The sequence below is a fragment of the Gymnoscopelus microlampas genome (assembly GCF_963454915.1).
Source record: "Gymnoscopelus microlampas genome assembly, chromosome: 13".
In the NCBI taxonomy this organism is placed as follows: domain Eukaryota; kingdom Metazoa; phylum Chordata; class Actinopteri; order Myctophiformes; family Myctophidae; genus Gymnoscopelus; species Gymnoscopelus microlampas.
Window position 1 is genome coordinate 15293592 of NC_139950.1, and position 20000 is coordinate 15313591.

At 44.5% G+C, this 20000-nt stretch overlaps 1 protein-coding gene across 4 annotated transcripts in view; it reads left to right on the plus strand.

Moving 5' to 3' along the window:
• mmrn2a (multimerin 2a) overlaps nucleotides 1-20000 on the plus strand; it is a 79853-nt gene that overhangs the window by 38191 nt on the left and 21662 nt on the right. For all 4 annotated transcript variants that reach the window (XM_084076630.1, XM_084076629.1, XM_084076627.1 and 1 more), the window contains 3 exons: nucleotides 15810-15932; nucleotides 16138-16244; nucleotides 19393-19476. In XM_084076630.1, the coding sequence (XP_083932756.1) occupies nucleotides 15810-15932; nucleotides 16138-16244; nucleotides 19393-19476 (314 nt within the window). The remainder of the gene's footprint in view (nucleotides 1-15809; nucleotides 15933-16137; nucleotides 16245-19392; nucleotides 19477-20000) is intronic.

Below are 20000 nucleotides of genomic sequence, written 5' to 3' on the forward strand. Positions count from 1 at the left end.
AACAGTGTCACACCAAATAGCGAAAATAGCTGCATCGCGTTGTTAGCTTTTAGGCTATTTTAGCTGCTTCGAAATATCTTGAAAGTGAAAGTGGTTTTAGTGTGTCTGTGGGTTTTTGTAAACATTGAACCAATGAAAAGCATTAACGAGAGCTTGTGACTAAATAATAACTACCCTGGATCCATTGGATGACAGGTTATTTTTTCAGTTTCCTGAAAAGTTAACAATATTAGACAAACAAGGTTTCCTACTGTCAGTGACGATATGCACTGACACACACACACACACACACACACACACACACACACACACACACACACACACACACACACACACACACACACACACACACACAAACAAGCACTTTCAAAGCTAACGTAATGACGTTGTGGAAGACAGACCGCTTTGTCTTGATCTGTCACAGTGGTGTGTCAGGCTAATGGGGAGCAGGTTTAGGACTGTGTGCGTGCCTGCGTGGTGTTTGTGTCTGCCTCTGTGTGAGTGTGTGTGTGTGGTTGGTAGAAAGCGGTGCGTGTGGTTTGGGGGTTCAACCCTATCTTGTGATGGTGAGCTTTGATTGGAGGACGACATGCTCTTGATTAGGAGGTCAGAGAGGTCAAGGGTGGTTGAAGTGTAGATTAAGTGAAGTCCAGATGACCTGGAGGGAAGACAGACATTCATAGTGGAGCTACCGGTTCACTTTGTAGTACTAATACATTCTGATGTACAGTCTTAGTCTACTACACTCTAATATACAGTAACTGTTACAGTCTAATATGTACACTCTCATGCGGTGGGTCTCAAAGTTTTTCATGTTAAGGACCCCCAAAATAATATGTATTTGGTTACGGACCCCCATCTGAAAATGTTTTGTTCAAGAGATCATCAGAAGAGAAGATTTGTGTTAAAAGTTGTGTCAAAATTATTATTTTTTATTTATAAAAAACCTATAAGAAACCCTGATCTACAAGCTCAACCTTGTAGATCGGCTATTTTCAAATCCGTTTTTTATTTGACAATTTGGCCAATGTTTGACCAGTTAGTATAGTTTGTTGATTACTTTTGATGCAGTAATGGTCTTATTTTTCTTATTCTCTTTAGGTATTAAAAAGGTCTTAAAAGTCCTTAAATTGTCACTTTACTGTCATTTGGGGACCCCCCAAAAATCATGTGGAGACCCCCCTGGGGTTCCCGAACCAAAGGTTGAGAACCACTGATCTAATTATAATTTGAGGACAGCAATGGTTTTTAGGTCAGTTTCAAATCTGGATTGGGAATCGAGACGTTTCGTGGGTGTTGGAAGGGCATTCTACATTTTGGTGGCAGTATAATAGTACAGTGCATTTTTCAATGCATGTTTGTGCTGAATTTTGGAGGAACAAGGTCAGATGAGCTCCCTCTGGAGTTGTGCTCATGGGCGTCCCTCACTCTAGAGCAGTGGTTCTCAAACTTTTTCATGTCAAGGACCCCCAAATTGATATGTATGAACCATGAAGTGCAAGCATAGTCAAAATGACACTGGATGAGGGTTCCGGCTATAGAGTCATCAGTGCACACCTGTTGCCAAACGAGGAGATCCTGCCCAAAAATCTTATTGTTTGGTTGACTTTCATGATGACCTTTGATGCCATTGTTTTTCACCGGAAAGTTGGTATATATTAAGGATGTGTGGATCCATCCTTGAGTGAGACAAGTGGGGAAACTGTAAGGATGACTGTAAGGAAGTTACAGAACCAACATTCAATACTTACATTATTCACTTGATTGGAAGTGAAAGACAATGTTGGGGGAATAGGAACTAAGTGTAAAACCTAAGCTGCTGTTCCACCTCACGATCACTGGAGTTAATAGCTGACAAATCCTACATGATGTAGCATTGGATTGGAGGAAAAACGAAGATAAGATTTGAGTGTGTGTTGACAACAGAGACAGGAGTCTGGACGAAGGCATGGGTGTTGTTTGTGTGGAACAGCCCATTAATAGGACCCTGGGTGTGTGTGTGTGTGTGTGTGTGTGTGTGTGTGTGTGTGTGTGTGTGTGTGTGTGTGTGTGTGTGTGTGTGTGTGTGTGTGTGTGTGTGTGTGTGTGTGTGTGTGTGTGTGTGTGTGTGTGTGTGTGTGTGTGTGTGTGTGTGTCAGGGCGTTCTGGGTTATTGGACGTGAGGTTTGGCCACGCATGGAAAGATCTCTTAGACCCCTCACTGAGTGAGAGCGAGAGCGTAAACAAGGAGGACAGGAGTGGATCTGAGTTGGTTTCAGTTTCAGGTTTATTATGTAATGTGAAACTCGTTTGGAGATAAACAGACAGTGTTGTAGTTTTGTTGGAACTGAAATTAATCTGTTGCAGCAGCCAACAAAATAAAGATACAAACAGGCCATGGCGACTAGTGGGACAATAAGTAAAGTAGAACAAAACACAATCAACAAATACATCTACATAACGTCGTCTGTGTGTCTGTATAGGATTCAAAACCACTGAAGTCAGTTCACACAATGTAGCATAATACCATAGACGTTAAGACTCTGTAATCATGTACACGCAAATGTAAGTAATCAAACAATTCAAGTATGGTTAGAAAGAAGCAGTAACAGGTCCAGAATCAGCAGAAAGCTCAGTAACCATGATGGTCAAGAAGACAAAGCAATGATCAAAGATGGTTGGACGGCCAATGGGTCAGGCGCCCGCCTGGGAAGCTAAAAGTCCGAGGTTTGATTCCCGGCCCGGCAATGTGTTGAGCGGTGTCCCTGAGCAACATTAACCCTAACCCCTTGTAGAGCTTTAATGGCTACCAGTATAATCCACTGGCACTGAACCCTAGTTGCTGCGTTGTATGGTTTCCTCTGCCGTGAATGGGTGAATGTAATGCATATTGTAAAGCACTTTGGATAAAGGCACTATATAAATGCACCATTTACCTTACTGCCTCGCACTCAGCTGGGTGAAGCTGGAAACTGAATTGCCCCTGTGGAATAAAACAAAAACAAAATATGTATTTAGAAATGTTCTGTTGATTACAAGGTCATAGTTTCAATGTCCATCAATAGCCACATGCTCTGCTGATGCGTAATTGAGCAATACACAAGCCCTTTATTTTGCTACTCTATTCTCTTACAGTATAGACCGTTGTGTTCTGCCTCTTCTCTTCTCTGTTTTTTTGTTTTTTTTGGAAACTACTAGCTATAGTTTTCCATGGAATTTGCCATGCACCTTAATTGGTGACCCTATGGTCTCTGCCACTGGCATTAGGCCAAAATTTCCACTGCACACAAGGGCTTTCAAAATCAAATGGGTGGCGTGCCCACTCTGCCCCACGTTGTGATCAACAACGCCCTGTAGCTGTTCTATTATCACTTTAAACCACGGCCTCTTGGGGCTTATTGCTTTATTTCAGCTTGGAAATCCAGGCTGGCTAGGGAAATTGAAAACTCTGTGGGTGTCCAAATTCATTGTGACATACAATATATCGGTACATTTCACCTTGTACCTCACCAGAGAGTCTTTTAGCATTAGACTAAGCCTTCCAGCAATTACTACCTGACTCTTGAACCTTTTCTGAACTCTAATTGATTCTAATTGACGCTGATTCTCTGCCCGATCCCTGCCGGTTAAGGTTGTCTTGTCTGTTTGATCACAACGCCTCGCACTGCGAGGTGTTGTGGGCTTGTAGATCGGCTATTTTCGGTTAATGTTCCCCTCAGAATAGGGATGCTAGGGTCCACTTCATTTGGACCCTTGGTGGTCCCCGGACCTCACAATGAGAAGCGGTGACTTATAATACAACAGATGTCAGTTAGACGTCACTGCCTGAAAGCCAGTGTGAGTTACAGCTCTCTGCTTTCTAATGACGTGTGGACATTGTTTGTAATTGCAATCAAGAGAGACGCTCTCAAACTTTATTACTGTCAGTGGAAAGATTTGATTCTATTCAATCTTCATGTCTTCTGTTCTGACTCGATGATTAATATTGTTGCGCCATTTCGGAAATGTCTGCCGATGTCTGTCGAAACATTGTTTTGTGTGTCGTGTGTGTGTTTTACCGAGCTCTTGTCGTTTTGACTGTGGCATGGACATGAAGACCTTTTTATGTAAACGAGGGTTTTCACCGCTGCATGTCCTCACGGCATGGAACACACACACACACACACACACACACACACACACACACACACACACACACACACACACACACACACACATGGACACATAAACACTCACAGATGTTTATTTGCTCTACTATCTTTGAATCAACATCAGCTTCTCTGAGCTGGAGCCAAATAGCCCCAAATCTCTCTCTCTCTCTCTCTCTCTCTCTCTCTCTCTCTCTCTCTCTCTCTCTCTCTCTCTCAATGAATTATGAATGTCCTTCCTAAAATAGAAACATCACATTTTAAACAAACTCTACGTCTCTTCCTTTACTGAGGACGGGAGAAGAAGAGCGTAAGGATGTTTGATGTCGCTCATCTGTAATGAAACTGAATCACACAGTCTTATAGAGAAGACATGGATAAGAGACACATGAGAGAGGAAGGGAGGGGAGGGGAGAAGAGGGAAGGGGAGGAGAAGAGGAGAGGAGAGGAGAGGAATACAGTAGTTGATGTTATTTGGTGCCTGGTGAGAGAGGACGTGTGTGTGTGTGTGTGTGTGTGTGTGTGTGTGTGTGTGTGTGTGTGTGTGTGTGTGTGTGTGTGTGTGTGTGTGTGTGTGTGTGTGTGTGTGTGTGTGTGTGTGTGTGTGTGTGTGTGTGTGTGTGTGTGTGTGTGTGTGTGTGTGTGTGTGTGTGTGTGTGTGTGCAGTGCCAATTCTAGCTTGTGTGGTCACCCTATGGTGACCATGGCCCCCCAAGCCAGTTAGTTAACTGAAACGGTGAGGTGATGTGCAAATGAGTGATAGAAAACCAATCGCATAAATGGCACCATTCAAAATTTCTATCCCTTTCGGGATGGTGCCATAGGTGGCTGCCTATATCAACTATCCCCGGCCCCGTGTATGCTTGTGTGTGTGTGTGTGTGTGTGTGTGTGTGTGTGTGTACTCGTGGGTATTCTCTTCAGTCCAGTGTCCCAGGATGAGGAGGCCGTGAGATTTACAGGCACTTCCTTCCTGTATGTATGTGTGTGCACCCGCGTGTCCGTCTGAGGCCACATTTGGGTCAAATATAAGACTGCAAACAGTCGATAGACACAGGTGTAATTGGGGAGAAAACTGGTGTCCCCAATTAGATTTTAGTGCAGTCTCATACAGTTATAATAAGGAGATATGGATGTAAATGAATCCCAGAGAGAGAGAGACAGAGACAGAGACAGAGACAGAGAGACAGACAGTATCCATTGTGTGTGTGCGTGCACGCATGCTGCGTCCACGTGTGTGTGTAAGCTATGTGTCCATTGTGTTAGTGCAACATTGACCCTCCATGATGTCACAGCTCTCCACAGGAACAGGAAATGACACGGGGGGGGGGGGGGGGGGGGGGGTTCTGACTCAGACATGCCGAGCTGGAGGAACACACACACACACACACACACACACACACACACACACACACACACACACACACACACACACACACACACACACACACACAGTTCTGTCACGTCTTTAACTGTGTTGACCTGTACAATGAATGATGAAGCTTTGCTTCATGTCATTTACGTATAGTACAATGTATACATCACAGGCATTATCCAACCAGTCTATGGCTCCTGTCACCTGGCACAGCAAATGTCTGGTGCATATTGCACATAATAGCCATAATAGCCACAGGAAGTAGTGGACAAAGTACTGGTCGAATAAGTTAAGGGAAAGTTAAGTTATGCAGTCAAATTTGTTCTTGAGTTACGTACTAGAGTGGTTGCCTTAATTATATTTTTTTCAAGTATTCAAAAATACATGCTTTAACCCTTCCATTGTGTTCAAGTTTAAATACGTAAAAAGTACCCTTTATATTTCTTTATTGGAACAAGGCTTCATGATATCCTCAGAAACAGCTATTTTAACACAACAAAATGAATTTGTTAATCAACATTTTAGTTAATTCTGATGGTCTCTCTAAAAAAAGGGACATCTGTGGTGTTACGGGTCAAATCTTCACCAGATTAAATGTGAGAACTTGCAGATTAAATGGGAGTTCCAAAAATGGAATCATGTGGATCCAGATGATTCAATTAAGTCATGTCATTTAAATCAAATCATGGGTGCACACAAGACAAACATTTATTGATTCTTAAAAAATGTTTTAATTCAGTTAAACTGCCTCACACGCACACACACATGCAGAAAAACCCAAACACACATTTGTAGTATGGAGTCACATGCCAAAAAACAGATCTACAAACTGACGTGCAAGTCCATGTGATGCTTTGTTAGCTTGCAGATCTGCAAGGTCTCAGATTGATGATGTCCTTTGCAGGTAACGCTGAGTATCAGCGTTAATCATCTATTCGAAAATAGCTAACATTTTAAACATATTTTTTTATGTGAACCAGCAACAGCTGCATGGTTCCCTGTGTCTGATCTGAAAGGACTACTGATTGATGTGATAGGTTCATATTTCTTTTACCTGCCCACGCTACAAATAAGTTACAGTAATAATTTAACTTGGAACCAATTCTCATCTACCATTACATATAATGAATACATTGTTTTATATAATGAAGAAACTCTGCAAGTGTTTTACAAACAATCAACAGGCAATGGGTTTGAGAAGTATATTGTGAGAGAAATCTATACACTGCACTGCCGGTAATGGTACCCCCTAAGCAGGGCAAGTAGAAATGTGGATGGGGCAAGTAGATTGGAGAAGTACTTGCACCCTGCATGGCAAGTAGGAGAAAGCCTTAATGTCAGACCCTGTATCATGTACTAGGATACTGTATAACAGCAATGGACTCTTGTCTACTGAAATGACTTGACTGGAAGTCAACTGTTATATGGCTTGGAACAGCTGACATATTTCTTGTCGGTATGTACAGTATAATGGACATATTTGTTACAATCTTGTGACAGTGTCGACACAAAGACAAAACCATGAAAGAAGTGGTAAAAAAAAGAAAAACAACCACTTTAAGAACATAAATGTTTAGAAGGAAACAATGTAAACATGGCAGGCCTCTCCAACATATAATGTAATCTAAATTATCTAAGATCTATAATATGTGCTGTGTTCAACTTCCTGAAGCCAAAAGGTCCATTTTGGACATGAGAAGCCAAGCAGCCGTCATTCCCATATAACGCTGGCTGGGTTACATAACCTGTTGTGAAATATCAAAGTCCCCGCGCTCTGTTTGTGACACCCTGAGCCAAGATAAACTCTGCGGGGTGGAATGGTCCGAGTACCAGCGAACCGCGAGACAAAGAAACCAAACATTCCTCTGCAATGGTGGAAGACAGAGCTCTGATTATTTTTCATTCAGTGAAAGTAGCAGTATCACAACGTAGAAACACTCTGTTACAAGTAAAAGTCCTGTATTAAAAATGTTACTTCAGTAAAAGTACAAACTAGTGGCATCACAATTATAGTTAAAGGGCCAAAAGTAAAAGTACTCAAAATCTTCAAAAAAAAATCGATCTAGATCAGCTATTTTCAAATGGCCGAAGTATAAAACAGGGCTTAATTGGTTAATGTATGTTTTGTAATAATAATCTAAATCTCTAAAGTGAATTGCAACACATATTTTCAAATAACTGTTGTGGAGTAAAAAGTATAATAGCCTCATAATAACCTCTGACACGTAGTGTAGAAGTATAACCCATTAAAACTGGGAAAGGATCTGTGTCAATTTAGATTTAGGCGTTGGCTATTAAAAAATAGCAGATGTACAAGCTCGCAGCGCGTCACTTTGTGCCGCGCTGCAAGCTTATACGGTACATCTGCTAATTAAAAAAGAAAAGAAAATCTGAAAAATTTGAAAAATCTCGAACGTGTTTGAAAATCTATTTGGGGGTCCTTACCTTGGCACGAAAACGTTTGAGAACTACTGAGGTCTCAGGTCTTCATGGGATAAATGATCCAAAAATGCAAATACTTACTTGAGTAAATGTACTTAGTTACGTTCCACCACTGTGTGGAAATGAGTGTGGCGGGGGGGGAGAGAGGGTTTGTTTTCCCACTGAGGAGGGACTGTGGCACGGAGGTTTGTAAGAGCCTGTTTGTTAGTCGAGCTGCTGTTTAGTCTGCTGTGTGTGTGTGTGTGTGTGTGTGTGTGTGTGTGTGTGTGTGTGTGTGTGTGTGTGTGTGTGTGTGTGTGTGTGTGTGTGTGTGTGTGTGTGTGTGTGTGTGTGTGTGTGTGTGTGTGTGTGTGTGTGTGTGTGTGTGTGTGTGTATGTGTGTGTGATATTAACCTGACTGTGTATTTATGTGTGCATGAATGTGTACTGTCTACATATATAGTACAGATATGTGTACTGTATGTATATGTGTATGTGTACATTATGTATAATCCAGCATCTAAGTGAATATTGTTTGTGTGTGTGAGAAAGACCCCTCACACAGAGAGAGAGAGAGAGAGAGAGAGAGAGAGAGACTCAGACAGACAGACAGACAGACAGACAGACAGACAGACAGACAGACAGACAGACAGACAGACAGAGTTCAGTTTATGAAATATGATCTTTACATCCAAGACCTCCAACTCACTAATTCCCTGGGGTCCTCTTCCCACACGGACGCACGCACACACACACACACACACACACACACACACACACACACACACACACACACACACACAGACACACACACACACACACACACACACACACACACACACACACACACAGACACACAGACACACAGACACACACACTCCATCTCTGTGTTCCATCATCGCTAAAGCCGAGATGCGTTGGCCAAGTCCTTATTTAATCATCAATCATTTAATAATGGATCGGCAGATAGATCAGAGTCTTGTAAAGTGTAATTCATTCAAATGTCCATCGTCGTGCTGCTGTTCTTCATCACAGAGGACGACTCTTCACCCCAATGTCTTAGGGCCATTTGTACACTCTCAGAGTTATGAGGTCCATCATGGACCTCATAACTCTGAGAGTGTACAAATTGGTTCCATTTGTATACTCAGAGTTACAGACTTGGAGGGTCCATTTGGTTCCTATAAATTACTAGTCTGGGAGGCTTCGCCTCAAAGCCTGTACAGCAGGGGCGCGGCCACTGCGTTCTGATTCAAATCAATAGCCAATGAAGAAAGGGGGGCGGGATCCACATGCAGTGGGTGTTGCATGTAAATAGGAGCGACGGGAAGCAATTTCTCCTTGAGAAATTGCGGCCGCCATTGTTGTGTACTGCTGTTTGCCTCTCGTCGGACTGTTTAGACGAGTTGCACAGCTCTCAGACCAGTAAGAGGCGTGTCCGCTCAGATTCTGAGCGTAAGTTACATCCCGCCCACAAATACCAGGGCTCTGGCCCAGAAGTTTCCTCGCCCCTCCCGTTTGTATGCGAGAGCTGGCGAAAACTTCTGGGAACTCTTAATTTAGCTGGGGACCACTGGGAACCCCCTTAAGGACCCCTAGTGGTACCGGAACCCCACTTTGAGAACCACTGGGTTACGGTATCCATAGCAACAAGCATCATCGTGTCGGTTGCTTTGAACATGGAAGTATAGGATGCAAGTTATGACCTATCTATGACTTATATATCTACGATTCAACTAAATGGTGAAAAAGGAGCATTTATTATATAATGCCTTTATCCAAAGCACTTTACAGTGTGCATTACATTCAGCCACTCACACACACACATTCACACACCGATGGAGGAAGACACCATGCAAGAAACCAACCTGCTCATCGAGAGCAGTTAGGGGTTCGGTGTCTTGCTCAAGGACACTTCAACGCCGACCCAGGCGGAGCCGTGGGGATCGAAGCGGGAATGTTCCATTTCCCAAGAGGCCGCTCGACCTCCTGTGACACAGAATGTTTCTGGCCACTGCTGCCCTACAAATTAACCCCAACAGTACCGTTGTGAGGTCAGTAAAGGAAGCTGCAGGCCACCAAGCTCAAACTATGTTCTATGTATCTATGGTTTCATTGGTACAACATTCGTTCAACAGAGTGTCGGTCACTCGTTTCTTGGTACGATGCAGGGAAACAGCAGGGGTATGTGGACTTGATCTGCACACACACACACGCACACACACACACACACACACACACACACACACACACACACACACACACACACACACACACACACACACACACACACACCGCCACCATCACCACAAGCGACTTGAAGAGACTTTGTTTGGTCTGGCAGACAGAGAGAAGGATGGATTACAGTCTCTCTCTCTCTCTCTCTCTCTCTCTCTCTCTCTCTCTCTCTCTCTCTCTCTCTCTCTCTCTCTCTCTCTCTCTCTCTCTCTCATTCTTTTTGAACCACACACACACACACACACACACACAGTCATACATAATGCACCCGCCATGCCGCCACACAAAAACACCCAGGGTCCTAAAACAGCTGCAGGGGTGACTGAAAACAATGGGGCACCAGTGTGTGTATGTGTGCTTCTGCATGTGCGTGTGTGTGTGCATGTAAGCGTGTGCGCATGTGTGTCCACATGTAGTGTAAGTGTGGAATGTGTGCTCACGTAGACTATGTGTGTGTGCCGTTGGCATTGGCCCATATCACGGGGAGTTGGGAGGGGTTAGGAGTCAGATGAGGTGTGTTTGGTGTTTTGACTGGGTCACCCTGTTGAACCTATGACTCATGGTGTGTGTGTGTGTGTGTGTGTGTGTGTGTGTGTGTGTGTGTGTGTGTGTGTGTGTGTGTGTGTGTGTGTGTGTGTGTGTGTGTGTGTGTGTGTGTGTGTGTGTGTGTGTGTGTGTGTGTGTGTGTGTGTGTGTGTGTGTGTGTGTGTGTGTGTGCGTGCGTGCGTGCGTGAGTGTGGGTGTGTGCATTCACCTCATTTAGAGGTAGGCAATCCACACATCCTCCCTCTTACGCACGCACGCACACAAACACACACAACACACATTCCTTGCTGGGTTCAACTGTCACATTTCAGAATGAACATAAATTAGGAGACAGACTCAGATGGTGACTGATCGTTTACACTTTCTCAGCTTGGAAACAATGGAACAGTATGTCAGTGGATAAATACAAGAAAGAAAGAAAGAAAGAAAGAGAAAATATGGTACCTCTGTCCAAAAAGCATGGAGGAAACCATGCCAGGCACCAATCTGCTCACTGGAAGCTGTTAATGGTTCAGTGATTTGCTCAAGGACACTTCCACGTCTCACGAGCCAGACTGTTGTTGCCTCCCACACTTTTCAAATGCATCCGTCATACAGTCTGGAGCAACGGAAGCTCTGAAAGTGATCGGAGGATAAAGTGGATGCGAAAGTTGTCTGTCTACGAGAGACAACTTCGACACTAACCCAGGGGCAGCCGGGGATGGAACTGGGAACCTTCTGATTCTCAAGCAGCCACCCTACCCCCTGAACCACTGCCCCAAAATACTCATATTTGAACTGGGGACACCCAACCTGACAAGCACATGGACTTGTGGGAGTCGAGGTATTACATTTTGTTTGACTCCATTCCACAGATAAATATTGTGAAAATAGCCGATCTCCATGCTCACGTTGCGAGGCGTTGTGAGCATGTAGATCAGCTATTTTCACAACATTTGCCTCTAATATTTGACAATTTGCCCAATGTCTAAGCATTTGATATAGTATAGTGTGTTGATTACTTTTGACACAGTAATGGTCTTATTTATGTGCAGATACCCTGTATACACTTGAGAACCACTGATCTATGGCATATCTACGACCAAGACATATAACTCCATATTTCGGCAAGGCTTCAGCCCGATCCCAGCCCTGTTGACTTCCAATGTAGAATTCAAGTTAAAGTATAAAATATATGTGATAAAAAAGATTAGTGGAGCGCTGGAGGTTCTTCTGCGGCCTGTGCACTGATTGGTGCAGCGGTTTAGCGCCGGGAAACAGGCAGACGCACAGACCGACCCTTATGGACAGCAGAGCCATGCTGTAAAAAAGAATATACAAACAGAGAAAGACAGACATAGAGAACAAGGACGAAGGAAAAAATAATGAAGATAAATGAAGTTCCTGTCATCAGGACAGAATGAGGAATGTTTCGCTGAATAACTGATCCATGCAGATCAGTTTTATTTCCCAGAACATAATGAATATCAAGATCAGAGCCCAGTACAGACCAGCACAGCAGGTCTTTGTGTGTGTGTGTGTGTGTGTGTGTGTGTTATGGGTGACAGCACCCAGGATTGGACAAAAGCCAGTGGGAGACATAAAACACGTTGAGACAAGACTTGAGGAGGACAGCGACTGACAAATGATGTTAGATTAAGACCGCTTCCAACACACACACGTACACGCCAACACACACACACACACACACACACACACACACACACACACACACACACACACACACACACACACACACACACACACACACTCGCAGTCTTTCCACAGATTATAGGCTCAGTTATGTGTCATATGAAGATGAAACAGTACAAGATAGATGCTAGAAGTGACTCCCAGTCGACTATGAATCAGATTAGATGACGGCAGACAGACCAAGCAGTCAAACACAACATCCCAGAACATTTTATTGCGTCTCCGATACCCAACTAAACACCTGAGCGTCCCGAATGTTGCAGCAGCACTTCACCCCTTCTCAACCTTTATCTTCATACTAGAGTTTCGGGGGGCTACGCCCCCCTCAACCCCAGCCGCGCACGGGGCCCAGCGTGGCCGCGTGTATATTGGGGGACCCAAATCGCCGGAGTAAAACTGTGGAAAAGTTAAAAAAAAAAAAAAAAAAATTGAAAAAAATATATTTTTGATGTTTGAGGGGGACCCCCGCGGACCCCCTGCTGGTCGACGGACCCCCTGTGGAGTGTTGGGACGCGCGGGGACCCCCCTGGAACATGGCGGACCATTTCGGGTTTTTCTTTTTTTTTCATGAAGGTGGTTGCTTGTTGCTGGCGCTGGCTGTGCAAACCTGGCAGCCCAGCGCATGCTGCCGCACGTTACACCAGAAATGGTGCCTGGAGAAAATGGTGACCAAAAAAAAAGTTTGGAAAAAAAGGAAAAACCCCCCGCAGCGGCTGGCTGCTGTTGTGGTGATGAGGTCGTGCGCACGGTAAACGGTACGAAGCTGCCTCCCCTTCCGTTTTGTCCGACATTTGGTGAGTAGAATTAATTATGTTGCGCGGTGGAAAAGGTGTACTGAGCAGTGAGATGTCCCCTACGCGAGGCGTAAATTCAGCGCGGCCGCCGTGGCGAGTCACTTGGCGACATGTGGTCTGGCGGTGCGTTGTTTATTCGATAACAGAGCTGTGGGGTGTGGACACCGAGGGTGCGGAAGTCGGTCGCCATTTATATAGTTAGATATAATTGGCATGGGATGAGAAGAGTGTGGAAATCTGACATGGGAGAGAGTTGGCTGTTCGTAGCTATGCAGTGGAGTCAGTGCTGCTGTATATGGGGCGCCGAAACATGGACGCTCACCGTACGGCAGGATAAGGCCCTGGATGGCGTCCACACAAGAACGCTACGAGTGGCACTTGGTGTCACATGGGCGTAGCACATCAGAAAACAGCAGAGTCACACCTCGATCCCACTCCCCATAAATAAACACCTACTGTAAGCCTCTCCCTTCCGTTTGGCTCTCACATTCTGTGTCGCCCACCCTGCCTCTCTTCCTGTTTCTACTTTTCTGTCCGTTCGTCATGCCCGGTTTGCTACGGCAGACTCCCTACAGCCTACACACATGAACATGGAGGATTGGCACTGGTCCTTTAGGGTGGTTGAGGTGCTACAGCATTGCTGCCATAGAACAAACCTGTTAAACCTAGTCCTAGTTCTCTATTGATATAGAGCACCATTTGACAAAGGCGCTACTGTATATACTGTACAGTACATGAAAAAGGCTTGACTGGTTATCTAAACCTAGGCCAAGACTGGATGCAATGGTGTCCAAACAGAACTTAAACCGAGACGTCCAACCCAAGTGGTTCACAAGATGACGTAGTAGCATAGGGTGAATGAGAATAAGTGGGAAGGGCGCTGTAGCACCTTTAGTTGACTGGTGTACCCCAGGGTCTATACTAGGCACCCTCCTTTTCTCCTTCAGCACAAAATAGCTTCATTGAAAAATAGCTGATCTACAAGTTCACACGGCAAAGCATTGCGACACGTTGTGAGCATGTCTATGACTATGTTCGCCCCCAGAATAGGGACGCTATTGTGTGGTGAAGATGGGTGCGATATTGCACCAAAAGAGGTTCCCATATATGTTTAGGAGCCAAAGAACCACTTTTACTTGTGTTTCAATGTTGCTGCAATCAAGTCTCACGCGCCGTCATTCGTTTAGTTTCATTCGTTTTGTTTCCCATAATAAATCGGTTATGTAAATGCATATTTGATTGATTGTGTGGTTCTTTCTAGTGAAATGGATCATTCCAGCGTCGATCCATGTCATTGGCTGTTCACAGCTTTGGTCCCTTGTCATATACATAAACAGACCGATTTTCCCAGATTTTCTTTTTAGATTTAGCTATAGCTTACATTTTGTCCAGTGCTATTAAAACATAAGCAAACTTGCCTGAATAATCGCATCGACTTTTGCCAAACATAATTGCACGGTTCAAGGACAATTGAATTTTGTTCGTGAATCTTTTCTCCGGGGACGGTTTTGGGCTAGACTTTTCAAATCAATCCACGCTTTGAAATGAGCAACGCAAGGTCATTCAGTGCACTCCTTGGCTTAGCTGGTTGGTTCTCAAACGTTTTCATTTCAAGGACCCCATAACTCTGAGAGTGTACACATGGAATCATATGGACCCTTAAGGATCCATTTAGGCTCCGTTTCGGCTCCAGATCGGATCAGAAACCCGAAAATGGTATTGATACCAGGCTACCATTGGTGAGGGAATGTGGGTGTGAATGGGTGAATGTGAAATACATTGTAAAAGGCTTTGGAGAAATAAATGTAGTCCGTTTCTAAATGCAACGCATTAACTCACTGACAACAGATCTGACGCAGGGCATGCAACTCAGACGAGGTGCAACGTTGCACACCGAACGCCAATCAGGGCCTCACTAAATTGTAATCCATAAGGAAGTGCAGGGACATTTAGTGAAACAAAACAAAACGATTCTGGAGGATCAAACGTATACATAATTCATAAGAAACTGAATATTAAATGAGGGCAAATATAGAGAAAAGAAAAAGGTTTTCCTAATATATTTTGTCCCACAACAGTGTTGCTTCCATCGCAAAGTGAGCTTGTAAATCTGCTATTTTTTTGGGCAAATGACCCCCCCTAAATAGGGATGCTGGGGTTCAAGTGGTTAAAACCTTTGTATTTAGTTGGCAGGGCTCTGTACTAGGTCTGCTAGTAATACCCTGACCAAACCTCTTTGCCGAAAATAGCAGATCTAACAGTAGATCTGCTATTTTCCCTGGATGTTTTGCCCCAGAAATATACAGGGACGTTCATGAGGTTAAGAAGTGCTTTTGCAACGACTGAACACAAGTGATTGTGTGCCTGGTTACTGTTTCCGTGGTTATTGTTTCCGTGTTCTTGGTAGCCATGCAGCGGACACCGCACGTTTGTCTCCTTGACCCGGCCGCTGACCTTTAGTAGGAAGGATGACAAAATGCAATTGCGCACATATGTTGAGGACCTTTCAACCTGATTATCTCAACTGCCTTCCTGTGCCACTGAACGAAGACATCTCCCTATCGGCCACATGACTCACTGTGTGTGTGTGTGTGTGTGTGTGCGCGCGTGTTTTCCAGGAACTGGTGTGCGTTTGTGCAGAAGCGTGTAGTGACCGGAGCGGTGGCGTGTGGCACAGAGATGTACACCATTAAGTCCCAGAGTCCCTGTCCCAATGGAACTCCAGACTGTCAACTGGTGATGTAAGTACAGTACAGTACAGTACAGTGTACACACACACACACACACACACACACACACACACACACACACACACACACACACACACACACACACACACACACGCATACAGTATACATAAATCATACGTATATGCTAGGGTATGATTGTAGTGCATTCTAGATAATGTGTGTGTGTGTCTGTGTGTGTGTGTGTGTGTGCGTGCAGGTACAAGCAGTCCACTCGTCCGGTATACCGTCAGAAGCAGAACATCTTCACAGCTCTGCTGTGGAGGTGTTGTCCTGGACACGGAGGGGACAACTGTGAGGACACAGGTAGGATGATGACCCGATGCACCGTACAGTAACCACAGCCTCACACAGGTTCAATCCCCAGCCACTGACAGCACATGTTTTCTATAGGCTGGAATCCAGACGGAGGCGCTCGTTCAGTGTTTGTTTGTTTTTTCACTCCGCTTCTCAGTCTGGCTATCATCCTGTTTGAGCCGGATTTCCAAACGTCACCAATTATGTCGGCAAGTCAGGAAGTACCTCGAACTTTACATTGGAAGGCTCTGTCCCGCCCCGCCCACAGATTTTTAGATTGGAAGCCACTGACTGGTCCCTTGGAAATAGCGTGATTTCCAGACTGAGAAGTGAAATGAGAAAAAAAGAAATCTGCCGAACGGAGTGAATCAGTCTGGATTCCAAGCTACATGTCTTCATCCTTATTGTCAAAGTATCTTTGAGCAAGGCATTAAAACCCTCGTCACCTGCTCCAAGCAAATAAAAATAAATGCCTGTTTGTTGAGCATGGATACGTGTGCTTTTGTTTTTGTTAACATTTTGTACATTTGTATACTTTTCCCCCCATTTTAATTGTAAAGAATTTTAATTATACATGGATCTATAGCTTCTCAATACTTAAAGCTGCAAAGTAAGTTTAACCACTTCAACCCTATACTTGGTTGAGTGGGGTCCCTCATGGCTCTATACTAGTGTCTTTTCTTGTTTTCACTCAACATTAAATATCTTTGCTGAAAGTCTACAGATCTACAAGCTCAAATTGCAACGCAACGCATTGCTATTTTCTGCGAAAGGTTCCCCTCACAATACGGATGCTGGGGTTTAAGTGGTTAGCCTCCTTCGCAAAGCGCTACAATAAAGATAGCGCCGCATCAAGCGTCCAATGCGGTGCGCTGTTTGCTTCAAACAACGGCAGGGTCTAGATTTCTCAATGGAAGAGTAGGGAGACCACCTCCAACTGCTGCAGATGTACCAGTTATATTGTATTAACATACAGATCAATTCAAATAAAGTTAACACAAGTTAAATAAAGTTGTATTTGTATCTTTAATGCCTAATCCCTCATCAGTATCTGGATTGAGCTGCCTTCTGAAGAACATAGCTGGGGGACAGAAGCATGTCACATGTGATTGTCTCTGTTTTTACTAAAGGGACCTAATTTATAGCCTGTTTCCTGTGAGAAACAATAAAACACTCCCTGCCTGGTGTGTGTGTGTGTGTGTGTGTGTGTGTGTGTGTGTGTGTGTGTGTGTGTGTGTGTGTGTGTGTGTGTGTGTGTGTGTGTGTGTGTGTGTGTGTGTGTGTGTGTGTGTGTGTGTGTGTGTGTGTGTGTGTGTGTGTGCGCGTGCGTACATGCGTGCATGTGCATGCGTGCATGTGCATGCTCATGCATGTGCTGGGAAAGTGAACTGTTTACCAAATACGAGGAGGAACTACTAAAAGTGGTATCCTCTCTCCCCTCCTCCTCTCTTCCTGTCCTCCCCTTCTCCTTTCTCTTCCTCCTCCTCCACCCTTCCTCGGCCACTCTTTCTTTCTTTCTTTCTTTCTTTCTATCTATCTTCCTTTGGTCTGTCAACTTGAAAATTGCTCCGTCACCGACTTTCTTTGTCTTTGCATCTGCCACTCCTATATTTCACACACTCTCTCTCTCGTTTCATATCTCTATCAGTTATTGTCTCCGCCAGGCCGAAGGCATGGCGAGAGAGTATGTTTTACCCCCTGTCCGTCCGTCCGTCCGTGTGTCCGTGTGTCCATCTGTCGAGCGGCTAATTTCCGGCACCGTTGGCCCGGTCGCTGCGAAACTGTGCACACACACTCCCTGGATACCAATTCAGAACCTCTGCCCCAAATTTTTCATATGGGCCTGTTAGAGCGCCACCAGGAGCCAATTTGTGAAAAACCCATTTTTTAATATTACTCCTACAGATTTTATCCAAATGTCACGCAAATCGGTACACAGTATCTCTATAGTCATGTGATCAACACGGATCTGTCCCATTTCCCATATTCCATCCTCATTGCCTAAGGTTGGCTTCCAAAGTTTACAGGATTGGTCCGTTTTGAACAAAACGCCTCAAATCATGAACGCAGCATGCGATTTCCGTGAAATTCCCACTATGCCAAGGAACAAATGCCACTTCAAAACTTTCAAATCAGCCTCATGGTGGCGCTATACCAGGCCGATTCACGTTTTTACTTATAACTGCACCGATCTGCGTGAAACTTTACACGCACACTCCCTAGAGGCCAAGGAACAACCTTTTTGTCATCAAGACGGATGTGTCCGATATTTCATATTCCATCTTAATTGGCTAACATTGACTTACAAAGTTTGCGGGATAGGCCCGTTTTGAACAAAATGCCTCAAATCATGAACGCAGTGTGCGATTGCCGTGCAATTCACACGCACATTCCCACTAAGCCGAGGAACAAATGCCACCCTTTTCACATTGGCCTGTTATAGGGCCACCAGCAGGTCTAATTTAACAAAACACATTTTTGGAATAAAATGCCTCAAATCATGAATGCAGTGTCCGATTGCCGTGAAAGGCCTAAAAAGAAATGGCACCCTTTTCACATTGGCATATTATAGCTCCACCAGGAGGCCACAGTAACCTACCTGACCTGGCGGAGACTTGTGCTCCGAGGGGCACTTTTTCTAGTTCTTATTCCATTTCCATCACTTCCATTTTATGTTGTTTTTTCTTTCATTTGAACGGAGCGCAGACATTAAGAACAATAAATGTCAAATGCAGTGAGTTTAGAAACTTCCGACATGTAATCTTTCAACATGTTTTGATTGAATTATCTCACTGTTCTTTTACATCACGTTCTACCGTCTCTCAATGTCTCTTTATCCCGTTGATTCAAACATTTTAATTTCAAGGACCCCTTGTTGGTATCTATTATAGGGTCACAGACTCCCATAACTCTGAAAGTGTACAAATGGAACCAAATGGTTACGGGTCCATTTGGTTCCATTTGTACACTCTCAGAGTTACAGACCCTTAAGGTTCCCTTTTGTTCCTATAGCGATCAATCATTTAGCTGGGGACACCCTGGGAACCCCCTCAAGGACCCCTAGGGGTCCCCGGAACCCACTTTGAGAACCACTGTCTTATCCCACTCTCTCTCTTTCTTTCTCTGTCTCTCTACCACTCTCCCATCTCCCTTCTAGTGACCGACGGCCAGCTCTCACACGCTGAAGACTCGTCTCTGATTGGACAGTCCGAACCGGGAAGTACGGAAGTCCATGCCCCAGGTACTGAACCACCTCGCTCCGCCATTATCTGTTTCTGTTCAGTGTAAACTACAGTGCAATAGAATAGCAAAGTCCTGACGTCACTCCCACTCCCTGGGTCACAGAGATTTTTGTTTGTATTGGAATTGCTATAGGTAAATCTAGAAAGTGCTATGCCCACTGCTCCACTGTCTTGGGCTATACCAAATGGACTATGGGGGGCATTTTAAATTAAAACGTTTGAGAGGTTTTCAATAGCAATCAAACAGGCATCTACATGTCGCCATCGCCATCGCAGAACCATCGCCAGATGACTGTATCAAAATTCTATCACTTATTGAGTCCTTGCAGGCTGGGGTTTGGAAAACCCTGCCTTTTATGAGTCACTTTGGTCTCACACCACCGTCAACACACACACACACACACACACACACACACACACACACACACACACACACACACACACACACACACACACACACACACACACACCGCCCTGTACCGTAACAAACTCAGGAAGCTACGTAGGTTAAGTTGAGTGTAAA